The sequence below is a fragment of the Fringilla coelebs genome (genome assembly GCF_963513975.1).
Source record: "Fringilla coelebs genome assembly, chromosome: 3".
Classification (NCBI taxonomy): Eukaryota; Metazoa; Chordata; class Aves; order Passeriformes; family Fringillidae; genus Fringilla; species Fringilla coelebs.
The window spans coordinates 29,641,098-29,663,800 of record NC_140030.1 but is presented as its reverse complement, the minus strand read 5'-3'; the positions used below and the strand labels follow the sequence as shown (position 1 = coordinate 29,663,800).

The 22,703-nt window shown below is 37.9% G+C and overlaps 1 protein-coding gene across 7 annotated transcripts in view; it reads right to left on the bottom strand.

Moving 5' to 3' along the window:
- COL19A1 (collagen type XIX alpha 1 chain) overlaps positions 1–22,703 on the bottom strand; it is a 174,049-nt gene that overhangs the window by 123,437 nt on the left and 27,909 nt on the right. For all 7 annotated transcript variants that reach the window (XM_084203250.1, XM_084203249.1, XM_084203254.1 and 4 more), the window contains exons 5-10: positions 19,349–19,472; positions 18,692–18,967; positions 16,880–16,960; positions 14,509–14,634; positions 13,989–14,051; positions 9,185–9,238 (exon numbers count right to left, since the gene is read on the bottom strand). In XM_084203250.1, the coding sequence (XP_084059376.1) occupies positions 9,185–9,238; positions 13,989–14,051; positions 14,509–14,634; positions 16,880–16,960; positions 18,692–18,967; positions 19,349–19,472 (724 nt within the window). The remainder of the gene's footprint in view (positions 1–9,184; positions 9,239–13,988; positions 14,052–14,508; positions 14,635–16,879; positions 16,961–18,691; positions 18,968–19,348; positions 19,473–22,703) is intronic.

The following is a 22,703-nucleotide window of genomic DNA, read 5'->3' as shown; positions in this document are numbered from 1 at the left end:
AGTCATGTCTGGCTCCAAAATCACATTTGTACTTCTGTTCTACTGACACATGCTAATCTGATTTTGAGGGAGCCCATGAGAGCACCGAAGACAATGCTGTAACTTTGCTCAGATGGGACTGAAGCATATTTCCTTTCCCTCAAAAATCAATGATTCTTTAATTAAAAAATGAAGTCTTTGCTCACCAACACCCACAGCAGTCAGCAGCACCCTTCCCTCCAGAATGGAAATAACACCCAAGCAGTGTCACTGCATGCCAGGTAATTTGATTCCACAGAGCTTTCTCTTGAGAACTGAACTGAACTGCTGTCGTTTAGCTTTAGGAATTGAAAAACCAGGGAGCTCAACAGTTCCTGGAGTTGTGAACTGCAAAAATCACCTAATAAGGCAAAAATAAGTCAGCACAGCAGACAGCTCTCTGGAATCAAATTTATGATCAAAGGCTATTCAAAACACTTACTTGCAATGCTAAGGAGAGAGCAAGAGCAAGAAGGCAAGAACCATACATGCTGAAGCAGTGAAACAAGTTTTGGAAAACATAGTGGTCTAAAGTGTATTTTCCTAGTAAGATAATTTATTTTATTTTTAGGCATATCTATGTATCACAAATCTATTGAGACCTACTATTTTCATATGTGTCCATCTCTTAAAATCAGATGTATATTATTTTACACTGTAAACACAAAAAGAATAGAAAATTTGTTGAAAATTTGTTGCTGCAATAGATGGCATCCGACTGCCTGACTTACCATCACCAGCAATTCTCAAGCTCAAGGCTTTAAACTTAGCGGTAATAAACTTTCCAATTATACCACATTCTTACAGCTCACAACTCTCTTACTTTGAAAAGATTTCTGAAGTCAAATATTTTTCCTGTGTTACTGATTATGTTATTTTGTTTCTGTTAGAAACTCCAGAGCAAAGCAGCGCAAAGATATTTCAAAAGTTGTATAACTAGCACAATTTATGTCCATACATGATTTAAGAATATTGAAATATAACTGATTAGCAGTGATGGGATGGCACTCATAAATTGGATGGCACTGAATAAAAGACAGATAAACTGAGTAAGATGGCTTTAGGCAGTACCTATCCAGTGCTCCACATGCATTTTGGAAGTTTTCTCAAAGATGCTGATGAGCTACTTCAGAAATATCCCGATCCCTGTCAAGGATCTGTACAGGACATGAAATGTGGAAGGCAATATGTCCAGAGATCTTTCAAGACAGCTGCAAGGAAAAGACTGCATTACTGAAAACTCAACACCAATGTCTCCCCAGATTTGTACACTTACATGAGTGATTAATGCTCCAGAAGCATATGCTGAACTGGGACAACAGGCCAAATATCCATGGCTCTTCTGCAAGGTCAAATATGCCCTGGAAAATTCTAGAATTTGCACAGTCTGGCTGGAGCAATGAGGAAAGCAGAACAATGGTCACAAGGATGCTCATGATGAGGTTTTGATTTGGATGTACATTTAACAAGTTTCCATTCCAATCCAAGCATGTGGATTTCATGACACAGCTGGCCCTGAAACCCTGACCCTGTAGTAACTCAGTACAGAGATGGGTATTAAAAACATCTCTGAAAGTAATTTGAAGTCACACGCTATCCTAGCATGGATTATTTTTTTTTAATATTAAGTTCATGTATGTAAATTAAATCATATTGGAAAACAAAGCACTGGACATTTCTAAGCCTCATTTTATATTGAAAAAAAAAATCTTATAATGCAGCCATTTTCGAAGTCATTTTCTCAGGTACCACTAAGGGAAAGGAGAATTCTTCCCACCAGGCAGTCCAAAGTGGACTGTTCAGGAAGCTGTCTTGATAGCATTCATACCACAAATGGGATCTATATTGCATTCCGAGTAGCCTTTTTCTAATTATTTCCTTACCTGTTCCAAATATAAAGAGAACCCTACTCCAAAAGGATTTTCAGATTTACCAAAACTGAAATTATCAGTGTTTGGTTTCCAAGTCAGCTAAAACTGAAGACAGCACAGTGATATTGGACTTTAGAAAACTGAAGTTCCAGAGGCCCATAGGACACAGTTAAATTAAGAAAAACAAGACTACAAGCAGCATTATTTATACCAGTACTTATTATCTTCTGGCTCACAAAATATTTGAGTTCATGTACATTTTGTTGGCTCATCATCACACATACATATGCTTGAAAAAAAAGGACTAATCCTTTTACAAGTACCTGCTGAACAGTTTCATGTAAAACTCATTTCATGTAAAACTCATTTTCAATACTCAAAGTACAAATAGCACTTATAGAATTGGTAGATCTCTTGAAATGTAAACTTGGTTTTTTCTCTGGTCTGACTGTGATCTCCATCACATTTTATGTGTGATTTTACATGATCTCTGTCACTATGGGTTGTATGTTGCGAATTTTATACTATGAATCATGAGAAAGCAATTATTATAGAGGTTTGAATAAAGGGGAATGGACAAACCCAGTTTAATTTGGGTAATATTCTGAATATAATTCAAAGTTGTGTAGAAATAAAATCTTTTTGATTTACATAAGCATATCTTTCATTTTTAGTCTAAACTATTTTATTAATATACTGCAGGAGGGTCTATAGAGTGTACTAGCAAATGCACAGCGTTGAGTATCTCATTGCTTTAAGCTTATATGCAAGACCAGCTGTTCTAAAAAGCTTAGTCAATGTATTTAATATTTTAGGAATAGTGTTCATAATCTAGATTGCAAAAAATTAATGCAAAAAATTAAAAAAATAAAGTTAAGCCATTTGGAAGTCAAATATTCAAAATGAATGTTGTCAGAAGTATTTCACAAAGTGGAGTTTGTGGTCTCCATCACTATCAATTGTATCATTGTATCATGAGGGAGCAATTACTATAGAGGTTTGGATAAAGGGGAATGGACAAATCCAGTTTAATTCGGTAAATCTGAATTTTCTGATATATCTTACTGCCTGCATCAATTTCATTTTTCAGAATGTAGTCACAGATAAAGAAGAAAAATATTTTCATAATAGAAAAATTAGAAAAACATTGAGTCCTTGGAGTCCTTTGAGCCTTACTGCCATCAGCACATTCTCAGAAGCACAAGGCGTTTCTGGCTAGCAGGACTCGTAACACACAGAAGCCATAGAATCCTTAAGGTTGGAGAAGAGCTCTAGGATTGAGTCCAACCTAACACTGACATCTCCACCACTAAACCATGTCACAAAATGCCACATTTTTGCAACACTTAGAGGAATGTTGACTCAAACCTCTTCCCTGGACAGCCCATTCCAATGCCTGATCACCCTTTTGGTGAAGACGTTTTTCCTAATATGAAATCTAAACATCCCCTGGCATGACTTGAGGCCATTTCCTCTTATCCTGTCTCTTACTACCTGGGAGAAAAAAAACAACACTCACTACAATCTCCTCTCAGGTACTTGGAGGGAACCATAAGGTCCCCAACTCCCCAAGAGACTCAGTACTTTGTACCAAAATACCTGCCCCAGATGGCAGCTTATCTCTCAGAACCAGGAACTCTCCTGCTAAATTTCTCAAGTACTCAGAGACTGTCTACCCCCTAAAATGTATATGCCAAAATGCTTGAGAAATTCACCACGACTGTTAAGGCATCATAGACCAGCAAAAAATAACCCAGTAACCCAAACAGGACTTGATCACTTAGCATCCAGAACTCAAATAAAATTTCAGTTTGGGGCTTCATTGCCATGGCATTATAGAGCCAGAAGCAAAGAGAAGGAAAGGATTTAACTTATTTGGATCAGTGACACAAGAAGTGCAGGAAAAAGAAAAGTCAGCTATACAGAGGAAAATTAAACCCAGCTTGTTCAAGTTGACAAAAAGCTATGAAGGCAAGTAAAAGAATGAGCTCCCTGTAAATGAGAACACTGAGATCAGGTCGTTGGTGGAATTTTTTTCCTCCCCTTATCCTCAGAAAATGTCAAACACATCTTTAAGGCTTGAGGACTTGATCATGGTTCATGGTTCAAAGTGCTGTCAGACTGTTTGGAAAGCCTGGAAATACATCATCGAGGGAGGATCATAGAATCACAGAAATGCTTGGGTTGAAAGAGGTCCTGAAAATCATCTAGTTCCTCTGCCATGGGCAGGGATGCCATTAGACCAGGTTGCTCAGGATTCCATGCAACCTGACCTTAAACACTTCCAGGAATGGGGCATTTACAACTTCTCTGGGCAACCTGTTCCAGCGCCTCACCACCCTCTGAGTAAAGAATTTCTTCCTGACATTTTATCTAGAGCTCTCATATTTCAGTTTAAAACCATCTCCCCTGGTCCTATCATTATCTGCCCTTGTAAAAGGTAGCTTTCTCTCTTTTTTATAAGCCCCCTGTAAGGATCCATCACATGCTATGCTTTGTGCAGAGCCACAACACCAAACACGTCATGGAGGTCTGTAACAATCCCCCAGTGGGTGCTGTGGAAAGGACCTGCATTCAGCCTGCATGGAAGTAAGATGACATTATGACTTCAGTTAGGGAGAAGCCTGTGGGTCACACAACAGGAACGTTGTCTCTCCATTTCAGTAGTACAGGAATGCTAGGAAGATCATTAAACTTTTTAATACAGAAATATTTTACAGAGATGTATTGACCTTGCTCAGGTTATGCCGGTGATGTGACCCTGTACACTGCAGTGATAGGTGAAGACCATTCTGAATGGCTGAGCAATCAGTTTTTGTTTAGCTAATGAGTTAACTAATGAGTTAACTAATGAGTCTAACTGCTAGATTAGATTGGCTGATTTCTGGAGCAGATAGGTGACTGTCATAATATATCTTAAAGCAGTCCTATCCCCTCAAACCTCCACTTCAAGGACAGGTTTAATTTCTCAGGCCATAACCAGCACTCTGGCTACAATCCAGTTATACCAAATGGCTTCAGAAGTGTAACCAGACACAGTTTCACTTGCTAATCACCAAACAGTAGGCTAACACAGTGCTTCCTTCAACACATTTCTTCTGTACTCACAGCCTTTGCTGAACATTGCCAGAAGGACAGAGCCTAAGGTCTCACACGTATAGGGATTCTGACTAACCACAACTTCCAGTTGTTCTTGTATCGTGGTTTGACAGATAAATTGAAGAAGTGTGCCTAGAAGGCTGAGCTACAAATCAGTTCCCTCTGCAGGAAAGGGACTGTGCCACTGTGTTCCATCTCTTCTGACAGTCTAAAAAGGAAGCAAATTTCCCTCCAAGGGAAGCCTACTAACCTCTTGTTTTGGAATTATAAATAAATACCTCAGAACCATCTCCTCTGATAATCTCAAGAATTTGTCCTGTTGCCCCAAGTAGGGTTTAGTATTTAAAAGTAAAATCTCTTATGACAGTTTCCTGAAAAAGGATGGGGAGAAGGAACTAGATAGGTGGACATCAAATAGACAGTCACATATGTAATGGTGCTATCTACTGTTTTGTGACTTTGGGGGCCTGAGGTATGGCTCCACAGGATCTGTGTTAGATTCTTGACTCTCTAGATTAGTCATAAGCACCATGACACTAACTTCTTTTAACCCAAACGCAGATAAGACAAAAGGCATCTTGTGGTGTGCCACCAGTCAATGAAAACCTCGTTTTTTACTTTGGCAGCTTACAAGAACTGCATCAGAAAAACCCACAAAACTGCTGAATTATGGCCAGAACATTCCTCTGGTTTCTTTGGAGTGTTAAGGCTATTCTTATGTTACCATAGAGTCATCAAGCCTTAAACTCTATTCTCTGTATAAGCCTTCAGCAGATCCAACCTCTTAATTGGCAAGAGCCTCCTAGAAGTCTACAGCACTTACTTGTGCACCTATTAGCCAGCAGGCTGTGGCAAAACCGCTGCAGCATTTAGTGATTGGGAAATTATGTTGTCAGTGACAGTATGTCTTGAAAATGACAGAAGGTAAAGTGTCACATTTGAAGACAGACTGAACAATTTTCACACTTAAGATCCTCGAAAGTGAAGTCCATATATGAAGACTCACAGATGCCTCACCATTTACCCACATCTTGAAAATAAGGTATATGAGCACCAAGCACTGTTCTGGGAGATTCTCCTGTTAAGATTCTCTCAAGTAATAAAGTCCATTGTGTTATTCTAAGCTTAGTTTTTCACTATGACAGGTATGTTTGAGATAATCAATCTAAAGAAACATGATTTTCAACAGCCAAGTTTATCTCATTCTAAGGTAAACATCTAAAATAGGACAAATGAATTGATATTGTTGCTTGTGCATAACAACATGAGTAAAATCTATTGCTTATTTATTCTCGGAACCTTTTCCCAGGGAATGAAGCATAAGCAAAGAAGTATTGCAGTGGATAGGTTTGGGAGTATTATCAAGAGCACGTCTGTTCTTTGAAGCCTTCAGTTAAATTTTAAAAAAGAGTATAACTTATCTTTCCTTCTTCCTGTTTCTAGCTAGTGACTCAGGGGCACATCTGCACAATGCTCAGAAATACACAGTGCAGAAACATAAGAAAATCCATACTAAGCAATTTAATATCTCCAACAGTACATGACACGTGCTGATGGATCTAAGAAGATATACGAACAGCAGTAGCTCCTCAGAATGCTCTCCCAGCACTGCACAGTCTGCACCTCAACAGGCTGAAACGTAGGAGATGCCTCTGCAAGCAACAGGGCTTAGAGTATTTTTATCACAGAATATGTTGTCTTGCAAGGGACTCATCAGAATATTCAAGTCCCATTCCTGGCTCTGCACAGAACACCCCAAGAATCCCACCATGTGCCTGAGGGGGTTTTGTCCAAATGCCTCTTCAACTCAGACAGGTTTGGTGCTGCTCCTCCACTTCATTCCCTTTAACTCTATGAACAATGTCAGCATCCGGAACACCACACATAGGTGTGCACAAAAATAAAAGATTCTACAAATATATATAGTTCTTGGTGCATCATCTGGGAGAGAACACTTTAGTACCTTCCACAGCACGAGGAAAATATTCATTCCAGCTCCAGGAGGGAGCTAACACACATGGCACTGCACTACTCCACACAGACATGACCACTCTGGCTAGCAGAAGGTGGACAGCTGGATCTCACTTTCTTCATCTAGCTATGCATGTACAAAATACTTGGCTTTCTTTTTTTATTTTAGTAGTTTTAAGCTTTGACAGTTTTCATGGTTGTTCATTTTTCATTCGCAGTTCAGATGTAATTTGTAATTTATATAGGGTGAATTAAAAGAGTTGTAATGTTCAGAAAAAGTACAATGTCTGGATATTAAATAAGATCTGACTGTTGAGTTTCATGTAAACTAACAGGAGCTTTGGGATTTGGCCTGACAATGAATTTGCAAGGCGCTTAGCGAAAAAACCCAAACAATATTAACCATGGAAACTGTAATAATAATAACTTGGACTGGAAAAGCAACGTAGCCTGGTAAGTTTATAGCAAGATAACATCAGAGTAGGAGCTATGGAAAGAGCCAAGGGAAAACACAGCTTCATTCTAGATCAATCTCAATCTACAATGCTTTACAATAACTCTTTCCATTAATTCACATCTAGGAGCGCAGTAAAGTAAAACACTGTCTATCTGGATCAAAACAAAGGTTTCTCCAGTCAATTACAGGACTACAATTATGGCAACAACAGATGTCTACAGAAAAATATAACAGGGCAGCCATAAAGACTCCTCCTGTGGCTTTCCCAGATTCCAGCCTCTTGAAGTACAAGCAGACTGACACACTCAATTGAATTTTATTCCACTAATCTTCTAATACATTTTCAGACTTTTCAAGGTCTATTTCCTGCAATATTGTAGCAGGAAGAATGAGCCTGTCTTTTCTTTCTATCCTTCTTGAACCTGCTATCAGATAGGTTTGATGCTCTAATTCGCACAATGAAGAATAAAATAAATAAATCAATCCCTATTAATCTCTTCTGCTCCATTCAGGACTGTACAGTGAACAGAACATGACATGTTTTTTCTTAATTGTGCCTTTTTCAGATTGAAGTCCACATTGTCAGACTTTAATTGGAAGATGTCTGGTGCTCTTGATCACTCTTGACACCTCTGAATCTTTTTTGGTATTATTAGACTTACACTGAGGTGTGAGAACAGAACTGTATGCATCATTCAAGTTGCAGCATAAGACAGATGGACTCATTAAAAATGGTGACATTAAAACTCTTTTGCTTTGTTCCCTATTCTCTTCCTAGTAATTTGACTAGTGCTAAACAGTGAGTCCATGTTTTCCTTTATCTGTAATTCCAAGATCACTTCCTGAACAGTAATAGCTAGTCCAGTCTGGCATGAAATGCATAATGCTTCCTTTGTTTTCCTCTTCATCTGTATCGCTTGCCTATTGCTTTCTCTGAGTTTTACATACCACTTGACAATTCAGTTCTTCAATGCTGTAAATTCCTTTGAACATCTTTGCAGCCTGTTCTCCATTTTTCTACCAATATAACTTAACATGGCAACAAATACCTTGATTTTTACTCTTAACTTTGTTAATATACATCTATCTCCCATTTTTAAAAAATCACAGATTGAGACAGAAATAGTAAGTAAAAATAAAAGACAATTTCATAATTTTATGTCCTGTAAACCCACAGGTTTTTAAGCTGACAGCAGCAAGCTGTTTCCTCAGTGTTATGAGGGTTGTCTCTATACTAAGGATTTTAGATATTAGACTTAGAGACTTCCTCTAATACAGGTAAGGAGCACCAAACCCAGTAAGTACATTGTCTTATTTTGCACGCCAACATTCTAAAATGAAGCGAAACTTTTCCTTGAATACACCAGTAGGCTGGCATACCTTCTTAGCCATGGCTATTCCAAATCTTTGATTAAGAAGTCAGTGGTGTCTATCTCAAGCTCCACCAAGCAGACTGCTGAGTGCACAAGAGCTCTTATCTAAGCTTGCAGACCACAAACTGAGCAGGTGGAACACATAGCTTCCTCTAGCTCTGTATATACCCCCACTTCTTGGGAAAAAACCCCACAAAACACGCACATCTGCAGAGAATACTATTGACCCAAACTGCTTTTTCAGTGTGCTACAAAAACACGGCAGTGCAGGCAAGACATTAATGCTGTAACAGAAATGTTCTCTCCTCCCATTTCTGTACACGATTTCAGAGAAGCCACAGCCTCAATGAACACTTCCCATGAGTTACAGCACAACTCAACAAACAGGAAAATACCTTTTCACCAGGCAGACCTGCAGCACCGTCCGGTCCTTTCACACCCATCTCTCCCTACAAAACAAATCCATCAATTAGAAGCTCCACAGACTTCTGAGGTTAACAACAACTACTCAGGTCATATCACACTCAACAGAAAAGCATATTCTACCTGATTTTTTAGTAATTCCACCACTCTGGAGGAGATTGCCTTACATGTAATGCTAAAATCAGCAAAATAAATGCATTTCAAACACCTATGACATCAATTAAGTCCTTCATCAGACAAATACTTGCGCATCACACATTTCCATAAAAGCAAGTCCACTAATTTTAAAGGAATTCATACCAACAGAAGACTGAAACCAAGAGGGTCCATTTTCACTTTTACACTGGGAAAGTTCCACGTGTAACACAGATTTGTACAAAGTTTTGTCCCCTCAATATTTTTGAAAGGCATTATTTAAATTTCTCTCTCCCTCCCTTTTATCCTTTAAGAGAAACCAAACCCCAAATCATGAGCAAACTATAAGAAAATTTTAGTTTTCAGAAAAAAAAAAACCTGACTGGTCAGGAGAGTTACAGAAGATCCCAGCATCTGTAAATTGAACCATAAGTCTTAAAAATTACGTAAGAAAACATCAAACACAGAAAGGTTGCTAAATAAAGGATACAGTTTAAAAAATTTAAAAATCATTTAGATGCCAGAGGAATAAAACAAAATCCCTGAAACCATGTAGTGTTCATTTAAAAACAAAACATTAGGTGTGCCTACTTCTACCAAGAAAAGAACGTTCTCCATCAAGAACAACATTATAACTCTGGTCTGAAATTAAGTTATTGACCTTTCTGAAGTTGAGAAAGGAGCAGTAAGATTAGCCAGAAGTGCACAACAAGAGTTGTATCAGAATCATAAAGGTTAAAAACCCCTCCAAGATCATCAGGTCCAACCTTTGTCTGAACACCACCATGTCAATGAGACCATAGCACTGAGTGCCATGTCTAGCTGTTTCTTATTGCCTCCAGGGAGAGTGACTCCACCACTTCCCTGGGCAACTCGTTGCAAGCTCTGACCAGGTTTTCAACAAAGAAAATTCTTCCTGATGTCCAACTCGAACCTTCTGTTGCACAGTGAAGCCATTTCTTGTCCTGTCATTGGCTGCCTTCCTGACCCCCACCTGCCTACAACCTCCTTTCAGGCACTAGTAGAGAACAAAATCATCACCCCTGAGACTTCTTTTCTCCAGCCTAAATACCCCAGCTCTCTCAGTCACTCCTCATAGGACTTGTTCTTACTGAATGTGCACTGTATGCCCTCACCCAGACCACGGATAAAGATATTAAACAGCTCTGTCTCAAAAATAGACCAAAATCCTGTATGTGTGAATAGCATGAATCCACTGGCACTGTGAGAGGTAAAGGTTACCTTATCTAATCACCCACAGAGTCATTCTCTTATCTATGCATCCTCTGCTCCCTTCTGCCACTTGCCAGTATTTTAATAGACCAGTACCACTTCGTTACCTTCAGTGGTGTATTTTTATACACTGTGTAGTCTAATATTACACAGCCTGCCACATGCCAGGGAGGCTTTAGCCTGTATGACTTACTAGCCAATTAACCAAGGTATGTTTACACTTCTGTTCCTCTAACTGCAGACAGACTCCCCATCTTGAGACAATTATTTTCCACTGCAAATTAGATCTGCAAGTTATGCTTCTGCATTCTAGTTGTGATTTTAATAACAGGTGGAAAAGTGGTAGGTTTTCATGCCTTTATGAATATAAATATCAGATACTGTAGGTATCTAATAGTATTCATAGAAACAGTACCACAGAATAAAACCAAAAATACAGCAAATATATCTTTAATATTTTTATATTTTTCTTAATTTTTTTTCCTTCTGCAGGCCATAAAGTTCTTCACAGAAGTGAAAGATAAGCTGCTGGGAAAACAGCTTTGTAAGGTGGTGAACAGCAGTAGTACAAGGCTGGCATTTATAGGTTATGAGGTGCACACAGTGTAACAACAGCCAAAGGTGGAACCATGAGCTGTAAATCTACTGTCAGGATTTACTAAGGGTGACAGTGAAAATCCTTTTCAACTGAGCTTCTTGTGGGAGGGCAGGTGTTCAGCCATCTCCAGGAAAACAGAGCTCCATCATACGTAGTGCTTTATATACTTTATTTACTGATCATGGCACCATGTGTAGGGTATGGAACATTCCTTTGGTAATTGGGGTCACCTGTCCTGGCTGTGTCCTCTCCCAGCTCCTTGTGCACTGCCAGCCCCTTGCTGGTGGGGTTGGGTAGGGATCAGAAAAGGCCTTGACACTGTCCAAGCGCTGCTTGGCAATAATGAAAACATCCCTCTGTTATCAACCCTGTTTCCAGCACAAATCCAAAACACATCCTCATGCTGGCTACTGTGATTAAAATTAACTCTGTACCAACTAAAACCAGGACACAACATCGCCAGAAATGTCCAGGTTAAAAAAAAAAAGCCAACAAAAAACCCAAAAAACACCCAGCAACCAAAAAAAGTGTCTATTAGCAAAAAAGAAAAAAATGAATTCACATTCAGAGAAAATGTTAGGAGAAGGAAAACTCATCCCAAAGGCAGCATCATGTAATTTAGAAACAAAAGAAAAAATAAAATGAGAGGCTGAGCACAACCAAAAGGGGAAATATGTGCTTAGGACCCACACAACTCAGAGAAGACCTGTATTTTTGTAACTGGCCAGCAAAGTTATCAAGAAGCTGCCTGTTTTGTGCATAATATATTACAAGACACTCAGCCAGAGTCTGTTGGTTTCCTTTACATAATCTGACAATAAGTCACATATCCTACATGTCTGGAATGTTCTGGAGCCTTTCTGCCTCTTCAGGTCTAATTATTGATGTAACAAGGCCGTCATTGAGAAGGAGTGTTACTGAAAACTTGCGTAAATGCAGAGTCAATGAGAAAAATGGTATTAAAAGCTCAGAGAATGTTGCTTTCAGCTCCATCATGGCAGGCACTATTTAACACAAGATTTGTTTGCTCCCAAAGGTCAGTGAGCCAATCCTGGTCACAGTCATACTGTGCCCTCTATCCATCCCCCGTTTCCCATCCCCCAAAAAACAAAAAATCCCACCCACTGCAAAGCTAGGAAGTAACAAGTACTGGTCAATTATAAGAAAAGTTCAAATTAAGTAGCTTTCTACCTGTTTGGTGTACTACCCCTGACTTTACCCTGCTGATTCATTCAATTGACATTTATGACATTCAATATTGACACATATGAATAAAAGGACATTCATAAATGTCAATATACTTTCTTTAGGTTAAGTTTCTGGGTGCAGCGGGGTTCACTGACTCTCAGACAGATTCTCTCAGAGAATCCAGGCAATGAGGCTCTTTTTGTAAAACAAGTGGGAGAACAGAATCAGAAGTGACCACATGCTTTGTTTAGAGGCACTATGCTTAGAATGGTAAATACTGCTAATTGGCTGGGAGATTAAATGGTAAACAAAAAAAGTCAGACTTGTATAGCAAACTTGAAGTCTGCTTTCCCAACTTACTAGCAATAATTGTCAAAATCAATCAGGTCAGGAGCAGAACTGTCTCCCAAACAGATGCTAGGAAACTCCCTATGCTCATAGCATAAGCTAAAACTACAAACTGACAATTGTTTAATACACTCCAAATCAAAATTTTGTCATTAGATCTAAAAACTGATAGCAGTCCATCTAGGTTCAGCTGGACTATAGAAACTAACATGAACTTTTTTTTTTTCTTTTCACCTGGAAATACAGCTTGTGTCAAAAGTGAAATATAACTGGAGGGGAGGAGTTGTGGTGCAGGGCAATACGCTGTCAAGGAATGCCCTTCATTTCAACCAGCTGTGTAGGTAAGCCTTCTCAGAACTGGGCCCTTTTCAGCAAGATGCTGCAGTTATAGGGACAGCCCTGGCTGTCTTCACAAACAATTTCAGATCACATGTTAAATGGTGTGCTGCAAGGTAGGATGTTGGGTTAGGATACCTCCATCTAACCTCTGGATTAGGAGAGTCTAGGCATCTTCCTCTCATACAAACTGCATTCCCTGACATCAATTCCTTTCTCACTGTCTTAGTGGCAGATTTAAATAGTTTATTCAATTTGCCCCCTCTAATAGCACATGGAAAACACATTCCCAGACATGTCTTAATTCAGCATCCTCTGACAAAATTTAAGGAAGGGAGTGTGAAAGGAAAACATCTGATACGTTGACCTATACTATTAGGAAATTCCAAGCTACATAGCATAAGAATATCATGGTAAGCATTACAGCAAAATTCAGAAAAGGCCCCAGGAAAGGACCAAGTGGTCTGTCCTAGAGACTTGCTAATGTCAGATTCTTCTCTCTTCACAATTAACAGCTTCAGGTACGAGTGCTGTCCAAGAATATAGGGAGGTCATATTTCATACCCTCCTAGTGATGATTGTGAGGATGATTCCACCACATGGGATCCTGTCCATCAGTAGTGATGTACACACAGAAGATGGAAAAATTCTTGTCAGACTATATAGACACCTTCTGTACAGGGCATGGTGACAGGGCTGGGGAGGCATGTGCTTCCCAGGCAGGTAAACTGTGCTCACCATGTTGGGGAGGTCACCCCAAAGTGGGGCAGCTGAAAAATGCCTGGCACAGAGCTCACACACAGAGCCAGATGCTAACAAAGGCTCCACCCTGTGTTCAGGTAAATTCCTTTAAGGAATAACAGAATCCATATAATTCCTATTTAAGAAAGATAAGCCAATAACAAGGTTTGAAAAAGAGAATTCAAGTGATATTTTACCTTTTCACCTTTTTCTCCTTTGTGGCCTGGCAAACCAGCCACTCCTGGCAATCCTGCTTCTCCCTGATTTAAAAGAAATAAAATGTCAACAAAGCAGATCTAAAATATATTTGGTTAGGTTTCCTGTCTTTGTCACAAGTGCCTAACAAAGCAAATGACTCAATAAATATAGTGCAACACCCAGGAGAAGTATTAAAAGAAAACAAACATTATGTAGACTATAATTCATTCTCAAGTGAAAACATTTACACTAAAGCCTAAATATAATTCTCAGTTTTACCATGGCACTTTTTTGGGTGTATATTCAAACAATTACTGACATCTCTAACTTTCCTTTTTGGATTTAACTAAATCCAAAATGTACTGGTTCTTAACTGGGAAATACAATGTAAATATGTTACAATACTACAAATCAGTAAGACTTTAACATGACTGCAAAAAAACCCCAAACCCAACTGTTTTTATATCCAACAGGAGTAAACAGCATGATGCATTAAAAAGCAACAGGAAAACTTTATACTTTATTTGGAAAGCAGTAGCATCTCTGTGTAGATTCCTGCTGCATCCCTGGAAGCGTGTATATTTTGCTGGCATGAACAGTCACTGGTGACGAAGTCGTAGCCAGTAATCTCTCCTCATGTGGGCACTAAAAAAGAAAGGTTTTCTGGTTTTTGGTCCACTTTGGTTAACAGGTAAATACCATCCAACCACTTGTTTTAATTTATCTTCTGTTTTAGTACTCCTGCACAAGCCATACATGGAAAGTGACAACAATTTCCAAACAGAGAAAAAAAACTGTTAAAAAAATCAATTCTAGATATTTAGATCCTTCTGTTCTAAAATTGATGCCAGTTAAAACTGATATGACTGTCCCACTACTTTCTTCCAAAATACAGAGGAATAAAGAGGAATAAAGTCTCCCAAAATCAGAAGTAGTGAAACAGAAAATGTCCATGGGGAGAAAGAAAAAAGATAGTACTGCATGGTTGCATCCTGACCGCTGCCCTTCCCCTAAGTGCAAAGAATAAAAGTGAGTGCTAAGGAAAACTTTTTTTATTTCCTTGTAGTTAAATACTTCTGGCATAGATAGTTTGGAAACAAACAAAAAAGCCCTGAAGCCATGATTTACCTGTCTGTGACTCCTGAGAACTGAGCCAACCTGAAGAGATACTACAGGACAAGCCAACAGGACCTGCTAAACTTCAGTAAGTCTCATTAAGATGTAATGAATTTTTTTTTCAAACCTTCTGTCAGAGAAATTCCCACAGCATTTACTGCTTAGCATAGAAATTTGTATCCAAGTATAAATTCCTTCCCTTAAATTACCAAAAATGTAGCTGTTATAATGGGTAAGGAAGTTGTGAAAAAAATAAGTCAGAAAATGTAATGCTGGTTTTAATATGAAAGACATTAACAACTAGTCCACCTTTTCTTACATCTTAAACACACATATGAGACTATAAGACATACAAATGAAACTGATGGTGCTTTTAGCTACATAGATGAATGAATATTTATGTGTTACTGATAAAGCCTATTGTTGAGCTTTTGTCTTCATATATAATTAGGGTTTGTTTTGTTCTTGCTTTTTTTGCTATTGTGTCATAACTGCTCAATAAATTGTATTTCCAAGCCCCAAGGGGAACATACAGGAATTTAATTCATTCCACTGTTTCATAGGCTTATACATTCAAGAGGAAGTCTGCAGTACCATCAAGATTATATTTAGAAATATATTTGAACTATTAATCATTGTTTAAAATTGAAATTTGCCCTCTGAAGTTAGACCATGTTTCTTTCACACTTCTGAGCACCAAGCAGTCTTGTGCTCTTCTGTTCTTGGGCAGATTCCTCTTTCCTATCCAGGTACAGTTTCCCCTATCTCTCTGTGGTTGTAAGCAATCAGTCCTCCTACAGGCTTTAGGGATTTTTTGCTGATTACAACCTTGGTGGGGATGGCACTGTCCACTACCTCAGAGGAGCCTGATCTTACACACTACTTATGACTAGCAGGCCAATAATTTAATGCTATGTCTTTCTGAGGCTATTTATAGTTTGATTGGGGTTTTTTGTGGTTTGTTTTGTTTTGTTTTGGGTTTTTAGGTGGTGTTTTTTTGTTTTGATTTGGTTTTTTGTTTGGTTTTTTTTTTATGTGTTAGATTGAGCAAAATAATTACATCTACAACTTCAAGTTATGGTTCTACTGTCTTCCAGCTTACACTGATACTTATCTACAAAAAAAGAGGGAAAAGTGAACCCTTTAAACTAAATCAATGTTTTCCCTCATGTTAAACAATATATAAACATCAGCATGTGCATGGTAAAGAAGAAAGTATTTCATAGAATCATCAAGTTTGGAAGATACCTGTAGGATCAAGTCCAACCATCAACCTACCACTACAACTTTCCAGTTACTAAAGACCCATTCCTCCATTTTAGTATATTAAAATAAAGAAAACTCAACACCATCCTATTTTTTCTTCTCTTCCACTGTCATGCAGACTCTTTCATGGGCTTTGCTTACTTAATCTGTAAAGCTTCACAAGATGCAACTGTTGCTGAAATGGCCTCTGTTGTTGGAAATCATTCTCCAGCCATTGCAGTGATTTGTTTCCTACTCTCTGAGGCTTCTTCAGTTACTAATTAGAGATTATTCAATGTTAAGGAAAGCATTGAAAAAGCACTAGCAGCACCTAGTGCCTTTTGCTGATGTTCCACTGTACCATTTTTTTAGGCAGCAAAAAACTTTGTACCATGACTCCCTATATGGAATTCATTTTCAGGAGGTAATTAAACTATCACCTCTGTTGAAATTTTTTTACAGCTCCTTAGCAGGAAACAATAATGCAATTTCTTTTGTATTAACATTTGAATTTTAACAGATAACTTACCAAGTCTGCAGATATTTCACAACATGTATCTTCTTCTGCAAGTTGTGGATTACAATAAACTGCTATGTGCTGAAGTTCAATCTATTAGGGAATACAAAAGAAATTAATATGAGGTGTAAAAAATTGTGTGCTATGGCATGCTTTTTCTTATCTTGGGGTAGTAAACTTTCTCTTTGAAACACTGCATATTTCTGAAATGCTAGAAAAAGACAAATCCAAAACAATTGCATAGCTCCTCATTTAAGGAACAAATTATGCAGTTTATTACTTTGATGCAAATCACGTTTTAGATTTCATTTATTTTCATTTAAGTTGCATTCATCTGTATTCGTTTGCTATATTACACAAGAATTTTAGCCTTGTAGACATCCTCTGCAAACCTTCCTTTCAGGAATGTAATTTTCCTTTGCAGTCAATTAAAATAAAGGTTGGATAAACTCTCTATCACATGCATCTACTGATTTGGACAGGCTTTTCCCTGGACATTGCCACCAAATCAGCTGAAGAGCAAAAATTACAAATTCTGTGTATAAAGCTTTTGTTTCAGAGACTTTGGGTGGATTGGAAAGAAGAGAAGCAAGTGAAATTCTAACTAGATATTCTTGTCCTCATATTCCTCTTTCTGCATCAGTTTTATATCCTCTTAATCTCCCTCTTGCACTTGGTATTGAGAAAAGTGACTGTTGGTACAGGATCTGCTCTGATGCTTTCGTCAACTTTAAGCCCACAATATTTTCCTGCAAATGCGGAAATCCCAAGTGACAACTTCCACTCAGAATTATCCAGCTCATACCATGCAACCAGCAGAAAAAACCTGCTTTTTCTGCTGCATACTATTTGGAAATGAGGAAACAGTACGCACATTTCAAATAATGTTGAACTCAAGTCTTAGAAAATAAAACAAAGCATGAAATAAGAGATCTGAGTCCTGGCCAAAGTGCTTAGTTCCCCACAAGAATGACTCCTGCAATGTTAGCTTGCAGTTAAAATGTGCTATTTTCCTCTGGAGCCCTACAGAGTACATAGCATCGCTAAAGCTTTCTGATGGTCACCATAAACCCCAAGGCAGATGCTTTAAACCTGGTAGCTGCATGTCACTGTACCTAAAACAAACTGGTATTTCCTGAAGATTTCAAATTACTTGCTGTGCTTTCAAATTACTTTCTTCCCTGCATGAGGAAACAGAAGAGAGCATCCCCGGGACAGAAAATAGCCCAGAATATTATGGGGTTTCCTTGGGTAGTTCTTGAACCATAGGCTGCAGGAAACACACCTCTGGCCACTTCCTAATCCCTCTCTTTTGGATAAGAGAGACACAACTATGAACAATGTGTCCCTATTTCTGCATAGCTGAATTGCTCTAGAAGACCTCAATACAGAGATAAAACTTAATTATTTTGTGTCTCCCCTTTATCAAAGACAGAAAAAGTGTAACAGATGACAAACTTATAAATAAATCTTACTAAAAATGAAAGAAAATAATTAGGACTGCAAGTTACCTTTAAACATATAAATACTATATCTGTGGCAATAAGGTTGCTCTTTCTCCAAATTAAATACAGAAAAACAGACTCCTTAAACCAGGACTGAGTTCTATGCAGTTACTTTGGCAACAGCTTTGTCTTAGCAGATGCTACATAACTGAATAATGTTTAGAGAAAAAACACTTCAGGACTTCAAATTAAGAATATACACTCAAAAATAATGACTGGGTTTGAACATTTTATCTACGTGATTCTTTACAACTGTGTTAGCAAAAGCGTGGCTAAAACATTGCTTCAAGTTATGTGTTTGTCCTTTCATACTACTCACATCTACAGGCTTATCATCCGCAGCACGAGAAGCAATCAGTGTCCTTCCCTGCAAGTCAATGGTGAATTTTTCATCAGTCTGCTTTCTCTCAATTAAATTACAATCCAAATAGAGGGAAATGATCCCTGACTGCACGCTAATACCAAGCTTATGCCACTGCCGATCAAACAATGGATAAATTTCTCGACTCTTAAAAGTGTAGTGCAGTATATTTCCCTGAGAGGATTTGGTCATATACTCCACCACCTTTTTTGTACCATCCAGGAGGACAGAGATCTGAAAGCAAGACAAAATAAAATAAGTGGTTACTTAAAAGTTATAAGAAAGAAGCAAATATATAAACCATATATAACAAAAATATTTCAACTACATACACAAGCAAGAATTATGTTGTGAAGCATTCTTCGATGTAACTTGGTAAATACATATCAGCTATAAATCAAAACATGCATTTATTTTATTTTGCAGTCTAAACTGAATAGATTTTGCTAAATTTCTGTCATTCCTGCCACAAATTATCAATTATTTCAGAGCAGTCTGTCTATTTCATATAAACTTTAGCTAAATCCTTTAATGAAACATCCAATATTACACGTGCCATATTACATGTGGGAAAAAAAGAAACTTTTGAAGGAGTAAATCAAAGATGACTCTAACCTCAGGTGCGTCATACTGATTTAAAACTTGCCATATATACCAACGCTCTTTCTTGGTATTTCGCCGTAGACGGAATGTAGCAACCAGAGAGTACTCTTCAGGAAGCCCATTTGGAAATACTTGCCTGGAACAGGAGGGAGGAAAAAGATTTCTTCTTAGTCTTGTACAAACAAGCACTGCTTAAAAGGAATGAACAGAAAAAATACCTGGTGAAAGCAAGGAGCCAAACACTTGCTCCCACTCATATATATTCACAGGCCTCAGCATTCAGAAGTGTTTCTTCTCAAAAGTACAATTCAGACTTTTTATAAGAATAAATGACTGAAAGTTTTTTAATTAATTTTTGCTCAAAAATTTTTTAGCATCTGTGATTAATATAAATAGGAGTTTAAAGAGAAATTATGCAAAGTGAATGTCCCACGCGAAAGTATTTTAAAATATATCTTTTTCCAGTTTATTGTTTGGGATACTTGAATAAGTTTTGTAGAGGATTTATGGAATAATCCCCATCCTTGGAGACTTTCAAAACACAGCTGGACAGGACTCATAATAACCTGATCTAACTTTCAAGTTGGTCCTGCTTTGAGCAGGGATTTGATCCAGTGACCTCCATGGGCAATGACTCTGACATCTTGAGCATCAGAACAGTTGGACATTAGCAAGCTTGAAAAAAAATAAGGAATGTATTTTAGAACAAATATTTACTGTTGTTTGATTTTGCTATAACTTTCTCACCTAAGGTGCATCAAAGTCTCAAAAAAAGTCGGACCTAGATCACAGAATGCACCTCAACAGCACTCCCATGAACTCTTTGAAAAGTCTGCATTTCACAAAAAATGAAATCTGTGCCTCAACTCTACAGACTTTGGTAACCATTAAATATACACTCATTCTTCACTAAATAAATTAGGATGGTACAATCAACTTATTTAATTTGAAGCTTCTGAATTTCAAATTATTTCTATTCTAAGGCAGAGGTGACAAAATTAAAACCACAGATCTCTACACAACACAGGAGTAGCAAAAGTGTTTGCATTGCTGTTTGCAATCAGCTAGCCATGGTGCAAAAAGCATTCCCTGGATCAGAGTTCAGGAAACCTGTGGAGCCTGCCACACAGCAGAAAAATTTCCTCCATTTTATTTCCCACAATTTCATGAAGGAAATGGTTTAATTCTAAAAAAATACTGATGGCATTACTATTATACAGCAATGTGCTATAAAGCTTTTCTTAAAAACAAAACAAAATAAAACAAACAACAAAGGTGGGGGCAAAGAAAGAGCAAAGCACTACAGCTGATGAAACAATAGCCCCACAACCCTCCTGGACATTGTTGTACTTAGAAGCTCATAAAAAAATGCCTCCTGTGCAGAGAAGCCTGCTCTAAATCCTGCCAAAGAACTTCTTTAAGGACTAGCACCTATTTAAGTCCTTCATGTGGGAATCACACTTCTTTGGCTTATTTCCCACAGCTGATTCCTGTTTTATCCTAGGACCAAATTGGCTGCTGTCCCACATTGTTAATGGGCCCATATGCTGTTGTACAGCTATAGATGTTGGAATGTCAAAAGGCAAGGCAAAAGAGAATAGACTTGGCTGTACTTAGACCTAGATTTCATACTTTGTATTTCAAATATAGCATAAAGAACACGTTTCATGATTTATAAAAAAATTGCCTTCACTGGGCAGGAGTGTGTGACTGCACAACAATAAACTATCTGGACATGGGATCAGCCCTATGATTTCCTGCACCCCAGGCAGGCTAAGGAGATGGTATCTCAGGTTTACAGCTGTAAGCTAGACAGGATATCTGGCATCTGATGTAGATGGGAACAGCTGATTAGCTCTCCAAAATCAATTAACTTTCCCAGCTAAGTTCTATATTGGGGACACTGGGGAATTCACATTAATGGACAGAGGACAGACAGCTGTGGAAAAGAAATGATCAGAAATCTTCATCAAATGAAAAGAGGGGAAGCCATGATTGTTACTGTAGGTCTGGAAGACAAGCAGAAGCAGCCTTTGGGTAAGGTGGCACTATTTTCTACACACCCACACCCACCCACCGCTCCATCGCTTTTCACTGCGTGCCTTCCTAACACTTTCACAGCTGTCTAGATGTATGACAGTATTAAGTCTTCTAAAATTGTGTTTATTTCAGAATTTTCTCAAATAGATTTAGTTGTGTGAGTACATGTGATATAAATTTACCTTCCTTAACTGTTTAGCAAAACATTCAGGAAACAAAAGAAGAGCTAAGGTATGGGCCAGCGTTACAAAAACCAGCAGGAGTTCACTCTAACTTCCCTTACCTTTGAGCTGACAAAGAAAACTGTACTGAGAGAAGTGAGAAAAGCAGACAACATCAAATTAATTCCCAAGGACATTAACAATTTCAGTGAAGTCAACTAAAGAGCCAAGACTTTAGCAGAATTGAACCAAGGATAAATTCAGTTAGATTCACAAAATAACTTAGGTTGGAAAGTACTTTCTGGAGGTCAATGGATTTAACCCCGGGCCTAAAGTAGGGACAACCTGAAAATTATATCAGGTTACTGTAAGTCCTGTCCTGCTGAGTTTTGGAAGTATCTAAAATGGAAATTATTCCAAAACTCTTTGGGAATCTCATTCCAGTATCTGGCCAACAAAGAGCACAAATTTAATATACAACCATTATATACCAGAGATAAAATTTAAAAGAAGCAGTATCTTTATTTTGAGAAGAGTTATCATTGTTGCCTGTATGAAGACTCCTTGGTGACCAAAAAATCATTAACAGATGCTTTAAAGTATACACTTCTCAGTCAACACTTCTAGCTAGGTGGTGAACATGAAAAGGAACAAAATAATGGGATGAAACATCCAGAAAACCAGCAGGCTATCTGCTACCATACAGAATTTCCCCTATGCTCTTCCTCCCTGAATGGCTTCAAGTGACTGTAACAGAATATAAAAGCATGCATTGAGCATTGAAGTGACTTAAGTGCAGATGATTAATAGGATACTTCAGTGATATATAAGTATTATTACCATGGCATTTTCTACTCTGTAAAATCAGCCAGTTAAAAATCCTCAAAATCGGGCAAAGTATGTACATGTTTTAAAGAATAAATATAATTATATTCGATGAGAAAAATAAAAGAGCAAACAGAAAAATGAACATAAAACCTCATGTTGGAACATGAGAAAAACCAAACCAAATTTTCATGGAATACTGAATTTGAAATTCGGAAGTTCTTTGAATGTTTACTATACTGTTTCACCTGCTCACATCTACAAACATTTAAAACCTGAAAAAATTTGTGAGGTATTATGTACAGGGTGAAAACAAAGGAACGGCATTAAACATTAATAAA